This window comes from Drosophila hydei, unplaced genomic scaffold (assembly GCF_003285905.1).
Source record: "Drosophila hydei strain 15085-1641.00,03,60 unplaced genomic scaffold, DhydRS2 tig00008122-arrow-pilon, whole genome shotgun sequence".
Taxonomy (NCBI): Eukaryota; Metazoa; Arthropoda; class Insecta; order Diptera; family Drosophilidae; genus Drosophila; species Drosophila hydei.
This window is the reverse complement of record NW_022045833.1, coordinates 512095-532717: the sequence shown is the minus strand read 5'-3', so window position 1 is coordinate 532717 and position 20623 is coordinate 512095. Positions and strand designations below refer to the sequence as shown.

Below are 20623 nucleotides of genomic sequence, written 5' to 3'. Positions count from 1 at the left end.
GTGTTATAGGCTATATTTTTTAGCTAAACCTACTCATCATCCTATCCTATGATATACTATTTAATTAAGTCTACTTGATAGCCCATAAAGAAAAACAAAAAACATCACGCTGTCCTCAAAAGTTTATCTCCCAATGCTGTAAAAAAAACTTTTACAATTGTGTGTTTAAGTGGAATATCGAAATTGATGAAATTATGTATTGATATATGCTTAACAATACGCTGCCATATACATATACATATATACAGATAAATATAAATATGTACTAACAATAAAATAGCCGACCTGGTCTGGCTTTATAAATTACATAGAACGCGTACACAAATTATGTAATACTGTTGATGGATTTAAATGAAAGTTTATAAAACAACGTTAATAAGAAAAGGAAGGTTTACTCAGATTAAAGCTTAACTGCAATTGCAAACGTTAAACTAAAGCCTAAATGCTAAAACATATTTAAAGAAATTAATAACACACATAAAGTTCTAAAAAAGATAAGTCAACATTTCAACCCTCTGTACCTAGAAGTTGTTACCAATTAAGCACACATATTATACAAATATATCTAATTCCAAAGCGAGCTGTCGAGGGAGAAAGAAAACATAGAGTTCTAGACTTGTTTGACTTTGTTGTATACCACACACATCATCATTATATATATGTAAACTGTAGATACAATTTTTTTTAATGTACACGCCACCCTTTACATTTTGTATACACGTTTCAGTATTTATTTTAGCAAAAACCTTAATATTACACTATAAAACATATTTGATATATATTTAAGACAAATAAAAGAAGAACTCAACGCTTATTACATATATACATACATACATATAAGGTTGTGTTTTTACCAAAAAAAAAAAATAAATCTGTTTGAATGGAACGGTAAATGGTGGCCGGGTAAACGGGTATGAATGAGCTTACTCGTCATGCAAATCAGGCATGGTCGAACGGTCATACGGCTTGTATTGCATCTTAAAAGTATCGATATTGAAGCTATCGTCGTGTGCGGTATAGATTTGTGGCGGTATGTAGATATATTATCGATTACTGTCACTAATCTCCAATGCATAAATTGAGCTGTGCAGTGCAAATAAAGAATTAACGCGTAAATTGTAATCATTATCTTTGCCCGTTGTACTTTTAGTGCCCGGTCACAATAAGCCACTTGGAATTCAATAAAGAAAGTGCCTTTTACCAAAACCATTAGTATATTGCTAATGGCGACACTGAGAAGTGTGCAAAACTAGCGAAAGGCATTTTTTATCGATATCGTCGGATTTGTTTAGCACTAGCACGGGGTAAATTTATGCCAATACGAGTGCAACTTTTTTTTTTTTTTTTGGCTTGTCCACAGAAATTAATCATTTTGGCCAGTATAATCTTTAGGACGACAGCTAATTGGAGGCGAGTGTCAGGTCAGCAGTAGCCATCAGCAATTGTCATCGCCAACGCCAGCGCCGTGAGCACATCTAGCTCCAGCGTATTGGGCACCGCACACTCATTCCAAGCAATGAGTGCAGCAAAGAAATACAAGCTCATGGATACGACTGAACTGCACGACACCGAGAATATTGCCTCCTGCCTGAAAAAGGGGGACAACGGCAGCAGCAACGCAATTACGACAGCCAGCAACCTTGGCCGGAGTGCCTTCGCCGCCCAAAATATGAATTCAGCAGCGTCCACAAACGGCGAACGGCTGCCAAATTTTTCGAAATTGGGCTCGCATCATGGCAGCGATATACGTTCGGCATCAACTACCTCAAATCTGCTAAATCGCATGGGCGCCATACACAACACCAAGCCGGGTGATGTCAAAAAGATAGTTATTAAGAACTTTAAGGGTAAGCCTTTAGTCAGGGAACAGCGATATGCGATAAACGATTACGATTAACTTACATTAATATATTCTTCATAGCTAAACCCACACTGCCGGATAACTATTCAGAGGACACTTATGTGAAACTAGAGGAGGCCGTTATCGCTATTCAATTATCAAAGCCCATCAAATATTCACTGGAGGAGCTCTACCAGGCCGTTGTAAATATGTGTAGTCATAAAATGGATGCCCAGCTATATGTGAAACTCATGGAGCTAACCGAGCAGCACGTCAAACGAAATATCAAACTTAAAGAGCTCACTGGTGGCAGCATGGACAAACTGGTAAGCGATACAAGCAAAAGCGTTGGCAATTATATTAAATACATACTCTTTTCAGGTTTTGCTTGAGAAGATCAACAATTGGTGGTTATCGTTTTGTCAGCAAATGATCATGATACGTAGCATATTTTTATACATGGATCGGACCTATGTGCTACAAAATTCGTCCATACACTCTATATGGGACATGGGGCTGGACCTCTTTCGCATACACTTTGCCCAGAATAGTGTCGTACAGAAACGCACCGTTGATGGCTTACTGGCGCTGATCGAAAAGGAACGCCAGGGATCAACGGTGGACCGTGGATTGCTCAAAAGTTTAGTGCGTATGCTGTGTGATCTGCAGATATATAGCAGTGCGTTTGAGGAAAAGTTCCTGGATGCGACCAATCAACTGTACAAGGCTGAGAGTCAACGAAAGATGCAGGAATTGGAGGTGCCCGAGTACTTACAGCATGTGAGCAAACGTCTGGCTGAGGAAAATGAGCGTCTGTTGCACTACCTGGACTCCAGCACAAAGTATGCCTTAAAAAACACAATATACATTTATGAATTCAATTCATTAAATTTGCTATCTGCTTGCAGACATCCTTTAATATACAATGTGGAAAAGGAACTGCTTGCTGAACACTTAACAACAATTCTGCAAAAGGGCCTTGACTCCCTGCTAGAGGACAACAGACTGAACGATCTAACCCTTTTGTATGGACTGCTTAGTCGAGTCAAAAACGGCACTTCCGAGTTATGCGGCAATTTTAATGGTTATATCAAGGTATAGCCAATCAGGCATATATATATTTTGTGAATTTATTTATTCCATACTTTCTTATATATTGCAGAAAAAAGGACGCACCATTGTCATTGATCCTGAGAAGGATAAGAGTATGGTGCAGGATCTGCTGGATTTTAAGGATAAAATGGATGTTATTGTGCGCAATTGCTTTGAGCATAATGAGAAATTTACGAATTCGTTGCGTGAGGCCTTCGAATTCTTCATCAATCAGCGCGCCAACAAGCCCGCAGAGCTTATTGGTATATTTTCTTTGTCTCTGTTATATATATAAATAGCCAGTCAATGTCGTAACATGATTTATTTGTCTTTATTTGTAGCGAAATATGTGGATATGAAATTGCGCTCTGGCAACAAGGGCACCACCGATGAGGAGCTGGAAAAGACATTGGACAAGATAATGGTCCTGTTTCGTTTTATACACGGCAAGGACGTCTTTGAAGCATTTTACAAAAAGGTTAAATATATTAAACATATAAGAAATATATGAAGTGAAGTATAAAAATATGATTTTTTCAGGATTTGGCCAAACGCTTGCTTGTGGGCAAATCAGCCTCAGTTGATTCCGAGAAGAGCATGTTGTCGAAATTAAAACAGGAATGCGGCGGCGGATTTACATCGAAGCTGGAGGGCATGTTCAAGGACATGGAATTAAGTCGTGATGTTAATTTGGCTTTTCGTGGTCATACGCTTAGCAATGATCGTGATGTAACCAACCTGGACTTAACTGTCAGCATCCTAACCATGGGCTATTGGCCAACGTATGCGCCTACTGAGGTCACAATGCCCCCACAATTTATCAATCCCCAGCAGATTTTCAACAAGTTCTATCTGGAGAAGCACAGCGGGCGAAAACTCCAATGGCAGCCAACACTGGGCAATTGCGTATTGCGTGCACAATTCGATGCGGTAGATGAAACATTTACATTAACAATATTTTAGATTTGCATAAATGTATATACTTATATTAATCTTGTATTTCAACACAGGGTTCCAAGGAGTTGATGGTTTCGCTGTTTCAAGCGCTGGTTCTACTGTTGTTTAACGATAAACCTGTGCTCAGCTACGAGGAGATCTTGGCTGCTACCAGCATTGAGGATGGTGAACTGCGACGTACTCTGCAATCGCTGGCATGTGGACGCGCGCGTGTCATTACCAAAACGCCGAAAGGCCGCGACATTGAGGATCGAGATCAATTTGATTTTAATAATGAGTTCGTTAACAAATTGTTCCGCATCAAGATTAATCAAATTCAAATGAAAGAAACGGTAAGCAAAATAGTTATATAAGTTTATAGATCAATATAGCACTAACTATAAACTATCTCAGAACGAGGAGCAAAAGGCGACAGAAGAGCGCGTTTTTCAGGATCGTCAGTATCAGATTGATGCGGCTATTGTGCGCATTATGAAAATGCGTAAAACACTGAGTCACAATTTGCTCATCACCGAGTTGTTCAACCAGCTAACATTTCCCGTTAAGGTGCGTATACTATTTAAGCTACCGGAATAGTTAGCTAATTGTAATCATCTTTTTAGCCTGCTGATCTGAAAAAGCGCATTGAGTCGCTGATTGATCGTGATTATATGGAGCGGGACAAGGATAATCAAAATCAATATAACTATGTGGCATAAATGCGCGAAGGATCACTTTTTTGGCCAACTAACACAACTACACACACACATAAACACACACATAAAGATTGTAGCTTTCTCTCTATTTTTTTTATCCAAACCATACTTTCGAATACTAAACGAGTCCAGCGAAAAAAATCATTTGGTATCTGCGTGCGGCGAGCGTATTGAACAAATATCAATTACATATTGTAGTTGTAGTTGTTTACACACGCTGTGCCCACACGAAAGTTTCGTTTGTGGTGGCTAGTGTAGTTGCTGCAATCCGTTTCCCCTTTGTAAGTTACTACTGTATCATCTAATAAATTAGGCGTTTCATTTACAAAAACTAACAGCAAAAATTGTTGCAAACATTTGTCTCTCCTCACTGAGAGTGATATATGTGCACATATATCAAGTTTGTCAAGAGAAACTGCTTACAGCAATATGTTGAAAGAGAGAAATTGAAAGCATTGCAAAACTTCCGATAAAAGAAACGAAAAGAAGAGAAGAGGAAAATTGTATCTTTGTTAATTGGATTTCTTAAATTTGATTATTTTCGATGCTGAAAGTAATTTCCCTTCGAATAACAATAGAAGAAACATTTGCAGGCTAATATTAATAGAATACTTAAATAAATAATGAAACTTGTACACGTAATTCTGCATCTGTATGTAAAACAGATACGCGTAAATTAGATCGTTTTTATTTATGATTTTTTCGATAAATAAACAAAAAAATACTTGTATACTTATATACCTAATGAACTTTTATTGCTGCGCCTTGGACTTTTATGAATGTTTCCTAAAACTTAACTGAAATTGAAATGTCCGGTTCTACGAGGTGCTTTACGGGCAACAATGGATTACGTCATGCAACTATTTAACCTTCGATCAGAAGTCGAGTTTTCAATTAAAAAATATTAATGGGATTCCAATATATAGATTGGAATATGTTTGTTATTAGAGACTCTGAATGATTATCAGATTGGTAAATGATTTCAAGATGCACTTTGGCTCATTCAGGATATAGTTATAGAATTTTTATCGACAGCTTTTTGTGAATATCTCGGGTTTGATATACCTTCCATAAACCAATACGGCGCGACATACAGGTGTTGATTCACATTTAACAATGAAATATTCCAAAAATTATCAGAATTTGATACTCGACTCGAAGCAATTCATAAAACAGTCATGAGTATAAACATTCATATCTTATCTAGTTCATACTCTTTCTTTAGACACTTGTAATTAACTTAAAGATTAGAAAAAAGCAGATACAAAGGAAAATATTTTATTGGTATATTATTATATATTATATTAATATTAATAATGATAATAATTCTCCTTGGAATAACAATATAATAAATACAAATTGCGGACTAATAATATTAAAACGAATACTTAAATAAAAAATAAACTAAAATACACGCAATTTTGGATCTGTTTATAAAAAACGTTATCCTCCTTTATATTGATCAAAATTATTTTATATATATATAATATATGTGTGTGTATAATGCACTGTTTTGTGGTCTTTCACAGCTATCGCTAAAAATACAGAAAAATATTGCAGAGGGGACTTTTAGTTTAGTTATTAAATATATGCCTTTTGATCAATATGCATTACAATACGTAATATTTACAATTTAAAATTAGAAAATACAAATATATTTAATTATACCAGGGTATACAAGGTATATATGTGTATATATTAGTTATATGTGTATGCTTATATACAAAAAAAAATAAAATAATTTTAATAGAAGGGCTCAGCGGGGCACGTGTTTTGAAAACGCGTTTTCAACCGAACTCAGACGCAAATCACGAGGCTAGGCTAATTTCTATCACATTTTCTGATCATTTTCGATTTTTGCAAGCAAAGTCCATATATTTCTGAAAAAGTTATCAACGGCTTATAAAATCCTTATACAAAAATATGTCAACATTTTAATTACTTGTCGAGCGAGTCTCGTTTCAGCCAAGAAAAAAGTAAAAGAAACTAGCATCGCTTTACGCCTCTACGCTATTGACACTGTACTGGGAGCTATCGTAGTCAGAGACGTTGTCCGAGCCATATCCAGGAAAACCGACTACCGAGGGCCTGGTACTGATCTGCGTGCTAGTTCGGAGCACATCAGGTATGTAGGCGGGTGCGGGACCGGCGATTTCCACAATACTTGGACGACGCGTGGCCGCACAACGTTTGATCGGCGACATAAAGATGAACAGGGTTACGGTTATAGCTAGCGTTATGATGAGTATCAGAAATCTAGCCATGCCGTCATCGCCGCGGAAATAGCATATCATGGCCATAACCAAAACCAATATGAGGACCGAAAACTTGGTCATGGTCACCGCTGTGGAATGAATTTTGCCTCCTTTCCGTGATATCATATTGGATGGTCCATAGGCAAAGTACAGATTATACCGATCCACCATATGCTTTAGACATATATAGATCATGGCAAATGGCATGATCAATGGGCAAAATATGCTGTACACTATCGATATGGTAAAGACGAGCGTTGTCCAGGCGTAGTGTGTGCCAAACGGGAACTCGATCAATATTGATTTACGTATATAGGGCGTCTCCGCTTTTGAGGTTGCTTTCAATAATGCCCAAATGTAGACAATAAGCTCCGGGAAACGCAACAGCTCCAATGAGGTACCAATAAAGGCAGCGGTTATAATATAATTGACATAGAATGAGCCTCGGTCCGGCAAGAAGATGCACTGCCAGCGTCCCGTGTCGTTCGTCAGGCCCCATTCCAATAGAGCCTGAGCCGACGTCAAGCCCAATGAGGGCAAGATCAGAATCATCAGCAGCAGGTAGCCAAAGCATTTGCACATTATCGAATAGTTTTGCTTGGATCGCGTATAGTGACCCATCCATTTATCCGATATGGAGACAATAACGGGCATCAGTGCCGACAGCGTCCACAGCATCAATGTGGGCAAAAACTCAGACACAAGTGGTGAGATTTTGCTCTCCGTATCCAAGACCCACGGACGACTATTTAGCAGGTTGACCACCATGGCCGGCGTTGTTAGGAAGAACAAGACAATAAAGAGCACAACGTTAACACAGACGAATTTCAAATACCAATGGCTCTTGTTCACATTCAGATTCTCCCAGAAGATATCATCCGGTGACGGGGCGAACACGATGTGCCATTGCCTATATGTGCCGGGCGTGAAATGATTTACAATATTCTGTGCCTCCTGCACCGTCGATACGGTCAAGAACGCAATATCCAATGGCTCATTCAATGTTGAGGCACGCAAACGTGCAACGTCACCAGAGAGTTTACGCTCTTCCCGTTGATAATACTCAAAGGCGTTCTCCTTCTTGCACGAGCACATTTCTGGCTTGGCCATCAACGTGTCCCGGTCCCGATGATGTTCGCAATAAACACGCGCTTCATGTGCCCTCTCAAACTCCGCATTCCGCACAAACAGACGTGAAATGTTGTAGGCAATGCTGACGCTCTCGATGGTCACATCGGGAAACAGTTCCTGCATATAGTTGCGTATAACCGTCTTGTTCCGATCACTAAAAGCAAAAACATCTAAATGAAAAATGTTTTAAAGCAAATGTATAGCAGCTAGTGTAACCTGTTCGATATATTGGATATCATGATGGTACGCGTGGCAGCCTTTTTGAAGGCATTCCGTCCTGAGGAGCGGCGCATGATAAGCACCACTAGCGGTATATATAGAATGGTTATGATAGTGTGCACCCACAGCCAGGGCGAATCCGGTTGCAGATTGGCCATTGTGGTGCGTCCAAATGCATTCACATCGTACAACTCATCCTGGGGCCCATTCAAAAAGTTAATCGGCAATATAATAGCTAATGAAATGACAGTGACCACGGCCATGACAGCCATCATGTGCTGCTGAAAGGACAAATAATGAACTGCATCCGGTCCGGAGTGCAGCAAAATTGTTTCCTTGCGCAGCTTAAAAGTCACACGAATCCAATTAAAGAGACCCGGTTCCGTTTGGATGGGCGAAAGAGGCGTCGAGTCGCTCTGCTGTGACGTTGCACTGGGCCTGGGCGTTGGATTGGAGGTGCTCGGCTGCGGCTCTACAACGCTCGCGGCACGTGAATAAAATATTTCCGTCCACCGTTTCTTAGTGCCATTGGCATTGACCAAAGCCAGGCGATAGTCGCTCGCCTGATGCCGCAGCGTCGTGAACAACAGAATGAGGAGCACCCAGAAGATCGTGTTCAATATCAAAGTCTCCGGTATGCCATTGTAGGCGCTAATGAAAAGCGTGGTGCGATTCCCCGACTGGCAATAGGTGCTGTTCTGGTAGCCATTATCATGCACCGTAATATCCATTTTCGCCAGCTGCCTCTCTGATCACAATTCAGTGAGTTAAGTCGCCAAGAGCAGGTGAATTACTGCAATGGTAAGTTAAAACATAAAAGCATTCGTATATTAGAGAACAAACATGGGCTCTTTCATTGCTAACACCTCAGCCAAAGCCGAAACGTGTGATATTGAAAAAAAAAAAAAAAACAAAGCTGAGATAAGAAACCGGCTGGGTACAAAAACACAGTAACAACAGACATCCTCGATTTCTGATTACTTTAATTCCACTTTAACAATTGAATGGGTATTACGAATTTGTCATTAAATAAGACGTGCGAATTTCAATATCAAAATTTAAATCTAAGTTAAATAAGCTTAAAAAACAAATTAGTTGTACACTTTTTCAACAATTTTTTTCAATCAGATTATTTTTAATATTTTTTCTGCCCTATATTTTTTTAGTGAGGAATTTTATTCAATATATTTAATATTTTAAAATATCTTAAATCTTTAAAAATAATTAATAATAGAGGAAAAATATTTGTAATAGATCTGATTATGGGTTTAATAAAACCAGAAAAAAACTTTAAAAATACGCATAGAATATTTTTAAGCTTAAAAACTTAAAATTTCTATAATACTTTATACAATACTTTCCAATAATTTTAATTCATTAATTAAGATATTTTTATAATGCTATTCAATATATTTATTTGTTTTATAAATACATTCTTCTCTATCCCATTTTCTCTAAAATCCCCATTAATTGGCTTCATCATTCACTAGCATTTAACAACAAATAAAAACTATTATGAATGAATTTGATTTTTATGCGGGACACAGCAATTGCTTGAAATACATGGAACTGTTCTAATTGGGATTTATCTTATTGGGTCGCTTTCAAACGAAACAAAGTCCACGCGTGTAACGCCTGCAAATTTCACAGACACAATCACAGATGCCGTTATCAAGCTACTCATATGCTTATTAAAGTTAGTTTGTAGGCGTTAATTGTTAGAAAAAGCCCTCAAGAAAAGGCAATAAACCACGCTTCATATATTCAACATATTCATATCACATGTGCATACGTATGTACATAGACGTTTGTCGTACAACTTTTAGAAAGCAAAGACATTTACTTGTACTTATCTCAAATATAAAATAAATGGTAATATAAGATAAGTATTGCCACTTGTCACACAGAGCATGATGACATGAATCTATTTGTAAAATGCGTATATGTATTTACAAACACACACACACATGTGCTTTATATGGTTGCAATAATCGCTTTCTTTTGTTGTTTGTTAAGCCAAATGCAAATAACACTCACACACACATACATATACGCATTGACATGGCTTATCAATGTACAATAAATAATTGCGTAGATTTAATTTATCTTCGTTTTTGGAACTTGTCTTTTGCTGCTTATTATTGTTAGTGTTGACTAACGGGGGTTGAGAGGTAATGGGGCAAAGGTAAAGGTAAAGAGGTGGTTGGCGTGCAATCGCGTCACTGCCACCTTTCCATTTCTTTATGTATTTTTTCTTTTAACTATGAATCATCGCACATTACAAATTGAATTTTTCACTACAGCAGCAATTGGCATTTCGAAATGTAGAAACACATTTACTTTAATTATGTGTTACGCCTTAGTTTAACTAGCAGATTTCACACTAATATATTATTTGCCAATTTTGTTGTTGGTCTCAATTGGTTTCGGATTTATTTTTTACACAATAATAATTGCCACGTCTACACTGCGCGATATTGCGTACCTTGACAGCTATTTTTGATTTTTATGTGTTGATTGCCAGTTATTTATTGCATTTAATAATATATTTGTTTGTTTCTGCGTTACGCTCTCTGGCTCGTCTGTCTGTTAACTAACAGTTCGCTACCATATTGTTAGCAGCAACACCTATTTTTTGCTCGAACGGTTACTGTTAAATGATTAAAACTGCGTTACTGTTGGCGCGTTGCTGAAAAGTGAAAAATATTGATCCATACTTGAACACCTGTTAGACGGATTTCAACGAGATGCAGTTTTTTCAAATACAAGCAATTATTCTCATTGGCGGAAACAATGTGTAGTATTTATATTTTAGAAATAAATAAAGTCATACAGTGCCAAGTGAGTAACTTTTTAGACAAGAGCATATCAAATCTGTGAACTATCGACTAAAAATTCATGCAGAAATATCGTATAATAAAATCGACGTTGGATTTAAACGATTTCAATTAGATTGGATTTAAACGATTTCAATTAACTGAAACTATTTTTTTTAATTGCAATGCATAGATATATTTTATATTATAAAAAAATAAAATTAACAAAGACTATTCCAAGCTAAAACGAGCATAAATAAAAAATATTCGTTAAAAATATATTTTACTTAACATACATTCAAAGTGATGGTAGAGGAACAATTAGTGAGCCAAGCATGCAAATTGGTTTGTGAGATAAAAGTCTCTTTGCTTAGAACTTTTCGTAAGCAACTTAAGCACACAGCTGCACAAAGAGGGATCAAAAACGCTTCAACAGCAAACTGTGTAGAAAATTGTATTTATTTATTTTATGAAATCCAATACCCTTAATTTAACATATCAATCCCAACGTTAAGGGCAAGCATAACATAAAAAATGGTCATACATTATTTAGACTAAAAATTATATTTTAATATACATTTCGCACTATTTAAAAGTGCTGCAAATTTTTCGTTGCGTTGCCATATTGCAGAAGTAGTATTGCCACATCAGCCCAAAAGCTTTATTGGCGTTGTGAACCATCTCGTGTTCGAACTTTTCAAGCATAATTTGCGGGAAGGCATATAATAAGAATACATTATTATTAAAAGTACACAAAAAGCAATCATGTCTGATTACGTGGTTGAACGTATAGAAGGCAAACGTATTATAAATGGAGTTACTCAATACTTTCTTAAATGGCAGGGATACCCACGTAGTGAAAATACTTGGGAGCCAGTTGAAAATCTCTCTTGTCCCGAATTTATAGCTGCTTTTGAAAAATCGGAGAACAAGCTTAAGGTTAAGAAGAGGAGATTAACGGCGAATGAAAAGACAACTACTACTACTAGTGCCACTGGAGACCGCAACGGACTAACTATACCGCACGATCAAGAGATTTTTGGTTTTGAACGTGGCTTGGCTGCTTCGAAAATACTGGGAGCCACTAATTCTTCTGGAAAGCTTATGTTTTTAATGTCTTGGAAAAATTCAAATTACATCGATCTGGTACCTGCTAAGCTAGCCAACGTAAAATGTCCGCAAATTGTTATTAAATTTTATGAAGAGCGTCTCACCTGGGAGTCTGACGTCGAAATCAAAAAACAAAAATACAAAAGATTCTAAAGGGTAACTGTTGAGCGGACCAACGGTAAATGGCACATACGCACACTTACATATATTCAAAGGAACATGCACAGCATTCCGACATACATATATACATACAAACGTTCATTAACAGTTGGCAAATATGCAGCCATACATATGTATGTATATAAATTGGAGAATTTATTTAAGTACATACCATACTTATTTGAAATGAAATCACATTCACAATTTTGTTAAATCGTAGTATTTAAGTTAACAGTTGACAAAAATTATATGACCTTTGTTATCGTACTGTTTTTGTTCTATTTTGAGAATCATTTTTGGCGCCGGCACATAACTGCAAATTAGAGTTGCCGTAGTGTTGAATTATCAAAAAAAAACTAGTTCAGAGAACATTTAATTTTTGCTCAATCACGAACCACAAACGTTGTTGGGCAATTGCATTTTGCTGCGAGGTGCGTTTTTTAGTAATCTCGTGAAAATAGCGAAGTATTGTGCTATTTGGCTATTCCACGTTGCGCACAATGATTCTGCGTGTGTCTGCCAGACACAGGGATCTGTGTAGATGAAATTTGTGATGCGATACGATGAAAATGCGTGTTTTTTTCTTTTTCTGCATATTGCAGGCGTGGGCTGGCATTTGCGAAATTGATGTGAGCTGCCATTGGGGATATTGTTGAAGCGTTGCCGCCGGCTGCAGACGTAGACACAGACGACAACAATGACCACCAGCAGCGAAGATGTGCTGCTGCAAATGGGCGAGGTGCGTTACAAGAAGGGAGACGGCACACTCTATGTTATGAACGAGCGCTTGGCATGGATGGCGGAGCACCGGGACACTGTTACCGTTTCCCATCGCTATGCTGATATCAAAAGTGAGTGCGTGTTAACATCAAGTTCTTAGCACGACATTAACTTGTATGTTTACATACCATACAGCACAGAAGATCTCGCCCGATGGCAAGCCAAAGGTGCAGCTACAAGTGGTGCTGCACGATGGCAACACATCGACGTTCCATTTTGTTAACCGTCAGGGCCAGCCTGCCATGCTTGCCGATCGTGATAAAGTTAAAGAGCTGCTGCAGCAGCTGTTGCCCAATTTTAAGCGTAAAGTTGACAAAGACTTAGAGGACAAGAATCGCATCTTAGTAGAGAATCCTAATTTGCTGCAGCTCTACAAGGATTTGGTCATTACCAAAGTACTTACCAGCGATGAGTTCTGGGCAACGCACGCCAAAGATCATGCTCTGAAGAAAATGGCTAAGAGCCAGGAAATCGGTAAGTATATAAATCTGTATATTATATATATGCATTGATTAATCTGGCTGCTGGTTCACAGGTGTCTCGGGCGCTTTCTTGGCTGACATTAAGCCACAGACGGACGGTTGCAATGGCCTTAAATACAATCTTACCTCTGATGTCATACACTGCATTTTTAAAACATATCCCGCCGTCAAGCGCAAGCATATGGAGAATGTACCCGCCAAAATGCCCGAATCGGAATTCTGGACGAAATTTTTTCAATCGCATTATTTTCATCGAGATCGTCTTACCGCTGGGACCAAGGACATATTTACTGAGTGCGGCAAAATCGATGATCAAGCGCTGAAAGCAGCTGTGCAGCAGGGTGCAGGTGATCCGCTATTAGATTTGAAAAAGTTTGAAGATGTGCCGCTGGAGGAAGGCTTTGGAAGCGTTGCTGGCGATCGCAATGTGGTCAACAGTGGCAATATCGTCCATCAGAACATGATCAAGCGTTTCAATCAGCATTCCATAATGGTATTGAAAACGTGCGCCAATGTCAATGGAACTCCGGCCACCATCCCCAATGGCGCAAACATGGCCAATGGTCCACTAGGACAATCAACATACACGAATGGCCTCAATGGTAAGGGAGCCAAGCATGCGGCCACCGACAGTGCGACCGGCACTAATATTGATGCACCGCAAACCAAGAAGCAACGACTCATTGAAAAGATACACTACGAAGATTTGGGTGATCCACTAATTGATCATGATGACGATGCGCTTCAATCGACCAATAAAAGCAAACAATTCGAACTGTCCAAAGTGGAACGCTACCTAAACGGTCCCCTGCAGAATAACATGTACGAAAATCATAATGATTCACTCAATCTGGATGATGTACAGTATAAGCTTGTGCGCAATTCCGAATCCTGGCTGGATCGCAGTGCACAGCGCAATGTCATATGCTCTAAAGCGGCTGTCAATGCTTTAGGTGAACTCAGCCCCGGTGGCTCGCTTATGCGTGGCTTTCAGGAGCAGTCGGCTGGACGTAAGTGTGCTGTATAACAATAATTAATTGTTACTAAAAACTTGTATATTTCCACCATTAGAGCTGGTGCCGCGCGACTTCCAACGCGATTTGCGGCATTTGTATTTGTCGCTTTTGGAACTGTTGAAACACTTTTGGAATTGCTTTCCGCCCACCACAGAAGAGTTGGAAACTAAGCTGCAGCGCATGCATGAAACTCTACAGCGTTTTAAAATGGCCAAACTAGTGCCTTTCGAGGTGAGTAAATTAACTTTTAACAAGGACTTTCAGTTCATAATTATTTATAATATATTCTATGTTTTAGAATCGTGCCATGCACGAGCTCTCGCCGCTGCGATCATCACTCACACAGCATATGAACATGCTGCTGCGCACTGCCAACTCCAAGTATGCAACATGGAAGGAGCGCAAGCTGCGTAACAACAGATAACAAATGCAGCATCATCTACTGCAGCAGCAGCAGCAACAGCCAATCATATAAAAAACAACAACTAGAGATCAGTACTCATTAGACGTTCGTTTAGCAGCGCGCAACGCATTCAAATACAAATATATATATATATATTAATTACGTATAAAAATATTAATTAAGATATATAACCACTGTTTGTAACGTGTCCATGATGTGGTGCTTATAAATTTATACAACATCATATTGTCGATTCTTCAACTGTTTAACTGGATTTATTTAGTTAATACATTTGTGAATTTGTCTGTTTCGGGCGCGCATCTCTTCAATTAACGTGTAAAGTTCCAACTGCATTTAACCAATTCCCCCTGACCCACTTCCAGTGTTACGCATAGCATATAAAAGAACTGATAAGTTTTATTCTAATTAACAACTGCTTGATAAATTTCAACGGCAAGCTTCTTGCTTGACTGTGAATACAATGGACGCCAGTTCAGTATGAGTCGTGCTTTCAAGAACAATCCAGCCCTGCGATTGTTCTAAAATTAAAATTGAGTTATATTAAGATGCAGAGCTTGTTCAACTTAGGTCTTGGGCTGTGCCTGCTAAGCAGCTGTTGCATTTCCATCAATCACGCAGCGCTGCTTTATCCCACAAATTCGGAATATGGTGTAACTTGTTAGCTGTTATGAAGCCTCTTCCGTGTTATAGCTAATATCGTGTTCATTTGCAGCTTTTTATGGCTATAGCTATACCAATTAGTTTGCCGCATCGCAATGTTTTTCTGTCGTATAATTACGAGTTTAATTACTATCAACCGGAGCATGTTTACAAGTTTCCTCCGATTTTGGTTAGTATGCTCAAGTTTGTTTCGTAAGTCTTTTCTTCTGTTTTGAGATTCATATGCTTTGTTCAGTTTGTTTCCTAAGTCTTTTGGTTTATTTTAATATTCAAATTGGCCTCTACAGATGGGCCAAGATTTTGAGGACGGCTATCTCACATATCCCACACACAATGCAAGGGAAAGTAGAGACTGTAAGAACTGCACAGTGAGTGCTAATAGTACGCAACCGGAGATGACGAATATTCCACCGGAGAAGGAGACGTCAGAGACGCCAACAAAGCAGCGAGAAAGACGCAATTTGCCAATGCTGACGCGAAAAACCTTCTATGCCATGATCAGTGATAAGTTAGACAGGTGGGAGCCACTGTTAACAAACAGCTTAGTCATAGTACTCATCTAAAATCGTCTTCAGATCTGGCTATCCCGCGCAGGCCTGCCTGCTGCGTTTGATATGCGAGACGAATGCCTCAACGCTGGGCGAGATCAATGGACTGCTGGGCAACATTGTGCATGTTATTTTCAGGTAAATGAGAAATGAGTTTCACAAGGCACTCCAGATAAACTCTAAATTGCCTTGCAGTCCCAGCAGCTCCAGGGATGAACAGCTACCCACTGCCTACTATCAAGCCGAGTTCGATGGACTGCAGCAGCAGTGCGCGATCTATGACGGCGACTGTCCACACAATGTATTGGATTTGATTTCGGTGCCCGTGGAGCGACTAATACAAGATCTTGTACATAGAAGAAGAAGAAAATAAAGTGGAGTACATAAGCTAATGTACTTGAAACATATTGCCTCTCGCTCACTCATTCACTTGCCTGTCTCACTGTTTGCGCTGTGAGTTAACGAGATATTTCTGTAGAGCAAACGCATTGTCTGCTGCTGCGACTAGGGCATAGAGACCAAGCTGAGCTCAGTTCTTAGCTGAAGCTGTGACTGATCAATCGAAATGGGCTTAGTTCGTAGTCTGTGCTGTCTTTTGGCCCTGTGCGTGATTTTCTATTCACATGGCAGCGATGCCTACTTGGCTTTCGTGCCCTCCAGCACGCATGGCGTAGGTTGTCTTTGCTTTGGGCTCGACGACACTCTCTGAGATTGTGCTTCTTCTCAACAGGTGTTCGCCGCATTGGCTGTGCCGCTGGAGCTGCCGCATCGCAATGTGTTTGTTTCTTATAACTTCGAGGCAAACTATAACTCGCCCTACAACTGGAGTCTGCCAACCTTATTTGTAAGTCCAACAGTTAGCACGCATTTAAAAGGTCAATTAGCATCTTCTCGAGCAACAACAATGCTATCTTATCGAATTGTTTATTGTTCGCTCAGCAAAATGGTCCCATCGAATCCGAGGAGGTGGAGCTATCACGCAAGGCAACAAAGTTGCAGCACGCAGACAATGACTCAGGGGAGCAGGAGCAGGAGCAGAATGTGGAGGGCAGCGGCTCAGAGGAACAACAAACAACTGTCATGCCCCAGCGCGAGAGGCGCGCCTTGCTCACACGCAGCAATATTTATCATATACTAATGGATAAATTTAAGAGGTATTTGGGGGTGTTATATTAATGATATATGCAACCGCTGACGATGTTTGCCATTAGAAGCGGCTTTGCTGGCGAGTCCTGTTTGCTGCGCTTAATTTGCGAAATCAATGCCGCTGAGCTGGGCGAGCTGAACGGCGTGCTGGGCAGTCTAATGCATGTACTCTTCAGGTGAGCAACAACGCAATCTCTGGATCAACTTTATCAGCTATCCATCTTGCAGTCCCAGCACCTCGGAGCCGGAGCAGCTGCCACTGCATTTCTATCAGGCGGAACTTGATGGCTGGCATAATCAGTGTCAACACTATGAGCAAGGCTGTGGACACAGTTTGTTGGGTCTGATATCGGAGCCTTTCGAGCAGATGCTCCAGCGCATAGAAATATAGTTGAAAGATAAATAAATTGTTATATTTATTTTATATAATATAAATTTAATCGGAAGCAACTTTCTTGTATGACCTGATTTAAAATTTAGTTCTATTTCAATTAACAACTTTCACTTCCAGAAAACTATTCCAGCTGCTGCTGCTGCGGCTGCTGCTGCTGCCAATTGGCACATCAGTCGACACAGTTTTCTGACTTTGCGTTTGCCAAAATATTTTGATTTTCAGTTGTTTCTTAGAAGCGTCGGAGTTATCAACTTCTAAGCCCAACATGGACTGGATAAATCTGCTCTTGGCCATAGGCCTGGCGCACAGCGTGCGGGCTGCTCTTGTATGGAATACAGGTGGCGATATAGCGGTATGTCCTTACCTAAAACAACTTAAATTATACTATAAATATATCTCAACAAATTCATATACAATAAATTATCTTATTTATATAAGTAGTATTTTCTTTTGTCAGCTCTTTATATCTATTGCTATACCAATTGATCTGCCAACGCGTCATGTGTTTGTCTCCTATAACTTTGAGGCCAGCTACAGGCTGCCACGGACTTGGCATAAACGACCTCCCATATTTGTAAGTAGTTTTGAATTATATTTATTTTATATTATACTAGAAAATATTAATGTTTATATATTTAATTCTATATAAATTGATTAATGTATTTTAGCGTCGTGGCAATGGCACTCATACGGATTCACATATTTATCCAATGGATGACTTTGATTACGAGTATAACGACTATGGGGATCATAAGCCCCACCCCAAGCCGCCCAAGCTAAGGCCACCCAAGCGCCAAAGACCGAAGCCACCCAAGCGCAAACATAAGCACAAAACCAAGCCGAAGCGCAAGCCTAAGCCGCCGCCCGATGATGACTACAAGGACTTCTTTGAGGATTCACTGGCACGCCGTTTACAGGAGCAATCGTTGCTTTCACGTACCAAGTTCTACAATATACTCAGTCGACGATTCGAACAGTACGTAGAGTTTGAAGTTACCGTTACATTTAGAGTAAACGGACAACGCATATGTCGAAGAAAAACCTTTGTAGTACAAAAAATCCCAAGCTTACTTCAGATTTCTCACTCTAACTCCCAATGAGCAATTGGAACTAACAGCCCTTATGACTCAGTGTGATCGAGCGAGATGGCCTCTCTCTCAGTTATTTTTTTGCATGCTCTCAGTGCTCTCACTGCTCTCTCGAATGTGCGTATGTATATAAATAGGGAGCAAATTTCCCTTTGTTTTTGCTCTTTAAGAGTAGAGTATTGTAAGTTATATGAGCAGTTTGTTACGCTCATATTAACATTTGTTTTTTGTTGTCTGATTATATTGGGAAAGCGTATTAAAGTGTTGATACGATTCATATAAATAACTTTTTGTAGACTAGAGCGCGCGCGCACACATACATGCACATACATGTATGTGTGCTTGTGCTTGCTGAAAGCAATTGCAGGGTAATTGCAATAAGATGACTTTTGATATTGTGGATTTCTACTTCACACACATACGCACACGTACACATAGTGAACTATATCGCTTTTTCTATTCCCATTAGGCATGGATTTGGCAGCGGCGAAGACTGCCTACTACGGCTCATTTGCGAGGTGAATAGCGGCCCAATAAGTGAGCTAAATGGCGTTCTGGGCAGCTTGATGCAAGTGATGTTCAGTCCCAGCAGCTCGAAGTACGAGGCGTTGCCCAAGGCCTACTACGAAGCGGAGCGACATGGCAAAAGCGACAATTGCCAAAACTACTCGACCAAGTGTACACGCAGCGTATTGGATTTGATCACGCGCCCCCTAGTTGACTACATAGGCAATAAAACTGCTTTGCTGTAGCATTTAGCTTTATTCTATGTGCTTTTCATGAACATCTTGAGTGCTGGCCAGGCACAGGTTTTCATATACGCTCTCGCCTCTTGGCACTGTTTGTTGGCGCGCTGCCAGATTATGGCTGGGCAGCGTCTCATCAGTCGCGAATAGGCGCAAAGGCTGTAAAAGAGGGCGTGTCGATCGCAGGCATCACTCTGTTTACTGATCTGTGTCAGCTCCTGGTATTTGCTGTGCACCAACGAGGCGCAACTGGCAAAATTGTTGGCATAGGCATCGATGATGTCGGGATTAGTGAAGGCGCGCTCCAACATCGGACGCACATGGGTCAAATTGAGCTGTCGACCCTGCAGCGCCTTTGTGGCATTAAATATGCAAGCCAGACGACACTAAATGCATAAGATAATGAATATATATAGCAGGGATTTATATAGAGTTTCCTAAACTTACGCTAGGTTGCACGCCCGAGTGACCGCACTCGCTGTTGTAGGCGCCCCAATTGGGCAAGGGTAACGGACAGCATATTTGAACGTTCTGCAAATATCGATAACAGCTAATTAATCGATAACAGGCGTTGAGCTAATTTGTTTACCTGCACAGATTTGGGAGCTGCTTTGCACTTGGCTGCGCTAACGGCAGCTGGAAGTAGAAACAATATCAAGAATATCCAAGGCGAACACATGCTGAAAGCTCTCTCTAGTAACTGACTAGACTGGACTGATTTGGATATATAGCCTATTATGTATATAATGCGCTTGCGTGCTGTAGCTGCATGTGCAACTTGACAAGCGCTGCTGCTTGTTCTGATCAAAGATACATAACGATTGATATTTTAGGTCTGTTAATAGAGTTAAATTTTTATTGTTTTACGGCTTTCAATGAAATATTCATGATTACCCAATTATTTAACAATAACTATAGAGCTTGCATGATAGCAGAGTAAAAGTAAAAAGTTAACTTCAGGTTAAATATATTCAAATTAAATAATTCATATAGATTTTAAATAGATGTAGAATTAACATGTTCATTGTAAATGTTTACAATGTGAATACACTACATGACAAATCA

At 39.5% G+C, this 20623-nt stretch overlaps 6 protein-coding genes and 1 pseudogene across 11 annotated transcripts; 5 read left to right on the top strand and 2 right to left on the bottom strand.

Moving 5' to 3' along the window:
- The first annotated feature begins 1062 nt into the window (after window positions 1–1062).
- On the top strand, window positions 1063–5208 carry LOC111600720 (cullin-4A). 3 transcript variants are annotated; one of them, XM_023316992.2, is made up of 11 exons: window positions 1063–1304; window positions 1393–1847; window positions 1922–2166; window positions 2222–2682; window positions 2749–2935; window positions 3003–3195; window positions 3274–3410; window positions 3473–3862; window positions 3943–4221; window positions 4283–4435; window positions 4492–4587. In XM_023316992.2, the coding sequence occupies exons 2-11, from the start codon at window positions 1517–1519 to the stop codon at window positions 4585–4587; spliced, it is 2472 nt and encodes an 823-aa protein (XP_023172760.1). In that variant the 5' UTR covers window positions 1063–1304; window positions 1393–1516. The 3 variants fall into 3 exon arrangements, with proteins under 3 accessions (XP_023172760.1, XP_023172759.1, XP_023172761.1); XM_023316991.2 differs by having other exon boundaries at window positions 1381–1847; XM_023316993.2 differs by lacking the exon at window positions 1063–1304 and having other exon boundaries at window positions 1517–1847; window positions 4492–5208.
- Window positions 5209–6271: 1063 nt separating this feature from the next.
- On the bottom strand, window positions 6272–12524 carry LOC111600643 (CSC1-like protein 2). Of its 3 annotated transcripts, XR_002751494.2 has the most exons (4): window positions 10675–10792; window positions 8187–8982; window positions 6527–8124; window positions 6272–6464 (listed from the first exon to the last, which is right to left on the bottom strand). XR_002751494.2 is itself a non-coding variant. In XM_023316859.2 (3 exons), exons 2-3 carry the CDS (start codon window positions 8918–8920, stop codon window positions 6582–6584), a joined length of 2277 nt encoding a protein of 758 aa, XP_023172627.2. In that variant the 5' UTR covers window positions 8921–8982; window positions 12447–12524; the 3' UTR covers window positions 6272–6581. The 3 variants fall into 3 exon arrangements, 2 of the variants coding, with proteins under 2 accessions (XP_023172627.2, XP_023172626.2); XM_023316859.2 differs by lacking the exon at window positions 10675–10792 and adding an exon at window positions 12447–12524 and having other exon boundaries at window positions 6272–8124; XM_023316858.2 differs by having other exon boundaries at window positions 6272–8124.
- Window positions 11730–12268, top strand: LOC111600769 (annotated as a pseudogene).
- Window positions 12525–12565: 41 nt separating the features above from the next.
- Window positions 12566–15215, top strand: LOC111600644 (general transcription factor IIH subunit 1). 2 transcript variants are annotated; one of them, XM_023316860.2, is made up of 6 exons: window positions 12566–12705; window positions 12877–13125; window positions 13190–13528; window positions 13590–14546; window positions 14608–14783; window positions 14851–14976. In XM_023316860.2, exons 2-6 carry the CDS (start codon window positions 12972–12974, stop codon window positions 14974–14976), a joined length of 1752 nt encoding a protein of 583 aa, XP_023172628.1. In that variant the 5' UTR covers window positions 12566–12705; window positions 12877–12971. The 2 variants fall into 2 exon arrangements, with proteins under 2 accessions (XP_023172628.1, XP_023172629.1); XM_023316861.2 differs by lacking the exon at window positions 12566–12705 and having other exon boundaries at window positions 12972–13125; window positions 14851–15215.
- A 306-nt stretch (window positions 15216–15521) lies between these two features.
- On the top strand, window positions 15522–17721 carry LOC111600770. Its single transcript, XM_023317048.2, has 10 exons — window positions 15522–15626; window positions 15689–15805; window positions 15924–16153; window positions 16212–16322; window positions 16380–16451; window positions 16815–16854; window positions 16915–17028; window positions 17124–17338; window positions 17396–17506; window positions 17559–17721. The coding sequence occupies exons 1-10, from the start codon at window positions 15522–15524 to the stop codon at window positions 17719–17721; spliced, it is 1278 nt and encodes a 425-aa protein (XP_023172816.2).
- A 268-nt stretch (window positions 17722–17989) lies between these two features.
- On the top strand, window positions 17990–19564 carry LOC111600771. The gene is made up of 3 exons (XM_023317049.1): window positions 17990–18076; window positions 18528–18700; window positions 19282–19564. The coding sequence occupies exons 1-3, from the start codon at window positions 17990–17992 to the stop codon at window positions 19562–19564; spliced, it is 543 nt and encodes a 180-aa protein (XP_023172817.1).
- LOC111600772 lies at window positions 19562–20237 on the bottom strand. Its single transcript, XM_023317052.2, has 3 exons — window positions 20148–20237; window positions 20006–20089; window positions 19562–19944 (listed from the first exon to the last, which is right to left on the bottom strand). Exons 1-3 carry the CDS (start codon window positions 20235–20237, stop codon window positions 19579–19581), a joined length of 540 nt encoding a protein of 179 aa, XP_023172820.2. The 3' UTR covers window positions 19562–19578.
- Between the last annotated feature and the right edge of the window lie 386 nt (window positions 20238–20623).

Bases quoted from the DNA above. Each gene is read 5' to 3' on its own strand.
- LOC111600643 (XM_023316859.2), bottom strand. From the start codon at position 8,920: ATGGATATTACGGTGCATGATAATGGCTACCAGAACAGCACCTATTGC. The intron at 8,125-8,186 runs GTTACACTAGCT...TTTTGCTTTTAG, and splicing joins ATATCCAATATATCGAACAG to TGATCGGAACAAGACGGTTA.
- LOC111600770 (XM_023317048.2), top strand. From the start codon at position 15,522: ATGCAGAGCTTGTTCAACTTAGGTCTTGGGCTGTGCCTGCTAAGCAGC. The intron at 16,323-16,379 runs GTAAATGAGAAA...ATTGCCTTGCAG, and splicing joins ATTGTGCATGTTATTTTCAG to TCCCAGCAGCTCCAGGGATG. The intron at 16,452-16,814 runs GTGCGCGATCTA...TTCACATGGCAG, and splicing joins TTCGATGGACTGCAGCAGCA to CGATGCCTACTTGGCTTTCG.
- LOC111600644 (XM_023316861.2), top strand. From the start codon at position 12,972: ATGACCACCAGCAGCGAAGATGTGCTGCTGCAAATGGGCGAGGTGCGT. The intron at 13,126-13,189 runs GTGAGTGCGTGT...CATACCATACAG, and splicing joins TCGCTATGCTGATATCAAAA to CACAGAAGATCTCGCCCGAT. The intron at 13,529-13,589 runs GTAAGTATATAA...GCTGGTTCACAG, and splicing joins GGCTAAGAGCCAGGAAATCG to GTGTCTCGGGCGCTTTCTTG.
- LOC111600772 (XM_023317052.2), bottom strand. From the start codon at position 20,237: ATGTGTTCGCCTTGGATATTCTTGATATTGTTTCTACTTCCAGCTGCC. The intron at 20,090-20,147 runs GTAAACAAATTA...CGATATTTGCAG, and splicing joins CAGCTCCCAAATCTGTGCAG to AACGTTCAAATATGCTGTCC. The intron at 19,945-20,005 runs GTAAGTTTAGGA...TTATGCATTTAG, and splicing joins ACTCGGGCGTGCAACCTAGC to TGTCGTCTGGCTTGCATATT.
- LOC111600771 (XM_023317049.1), top strand. From the start codon at position 17,990: ATGGACTGGATAAATCTGCTCTTGGCCATAGGCCTGGCGCACAGCGTG. The intron at 18,077-18,527 runs GTATGTCCTTAC...CGCCAAAGACCG, and splicing joins ATACAGGTGGCGATATAGCG to AAGCCACCCAAGCGCAAACA. The intron at 18,701-19,281 runs GTACGTAGAGTT...TATTCCCATTAG, and splicing joins CTCAGTCGACGATTCGAACA to GCATGGATTTGGCAGCGGCG.
- LOC111600720 (XM_023316993.2), top strand. From the start codon at position 1,517: ATGAGTGCAGCAAAGAAATACAAGCTCATGGATACGACTGAACTGCAC. The intron at 2,683-2,748 runs GTATGCCTTAAA...ATCTGCTTGCAG, and splicing joins TACCTGGACTCCAGCACAAA to ACATCCTTTAATATACAATG. The intron at 4,436-4,491 runs GTGCGTATACTA...TCATCTTTTTAG, and splicing joins AGCTAACATTTCCCGTTAAG to CCTGCTGATCTGAAAAAGCG.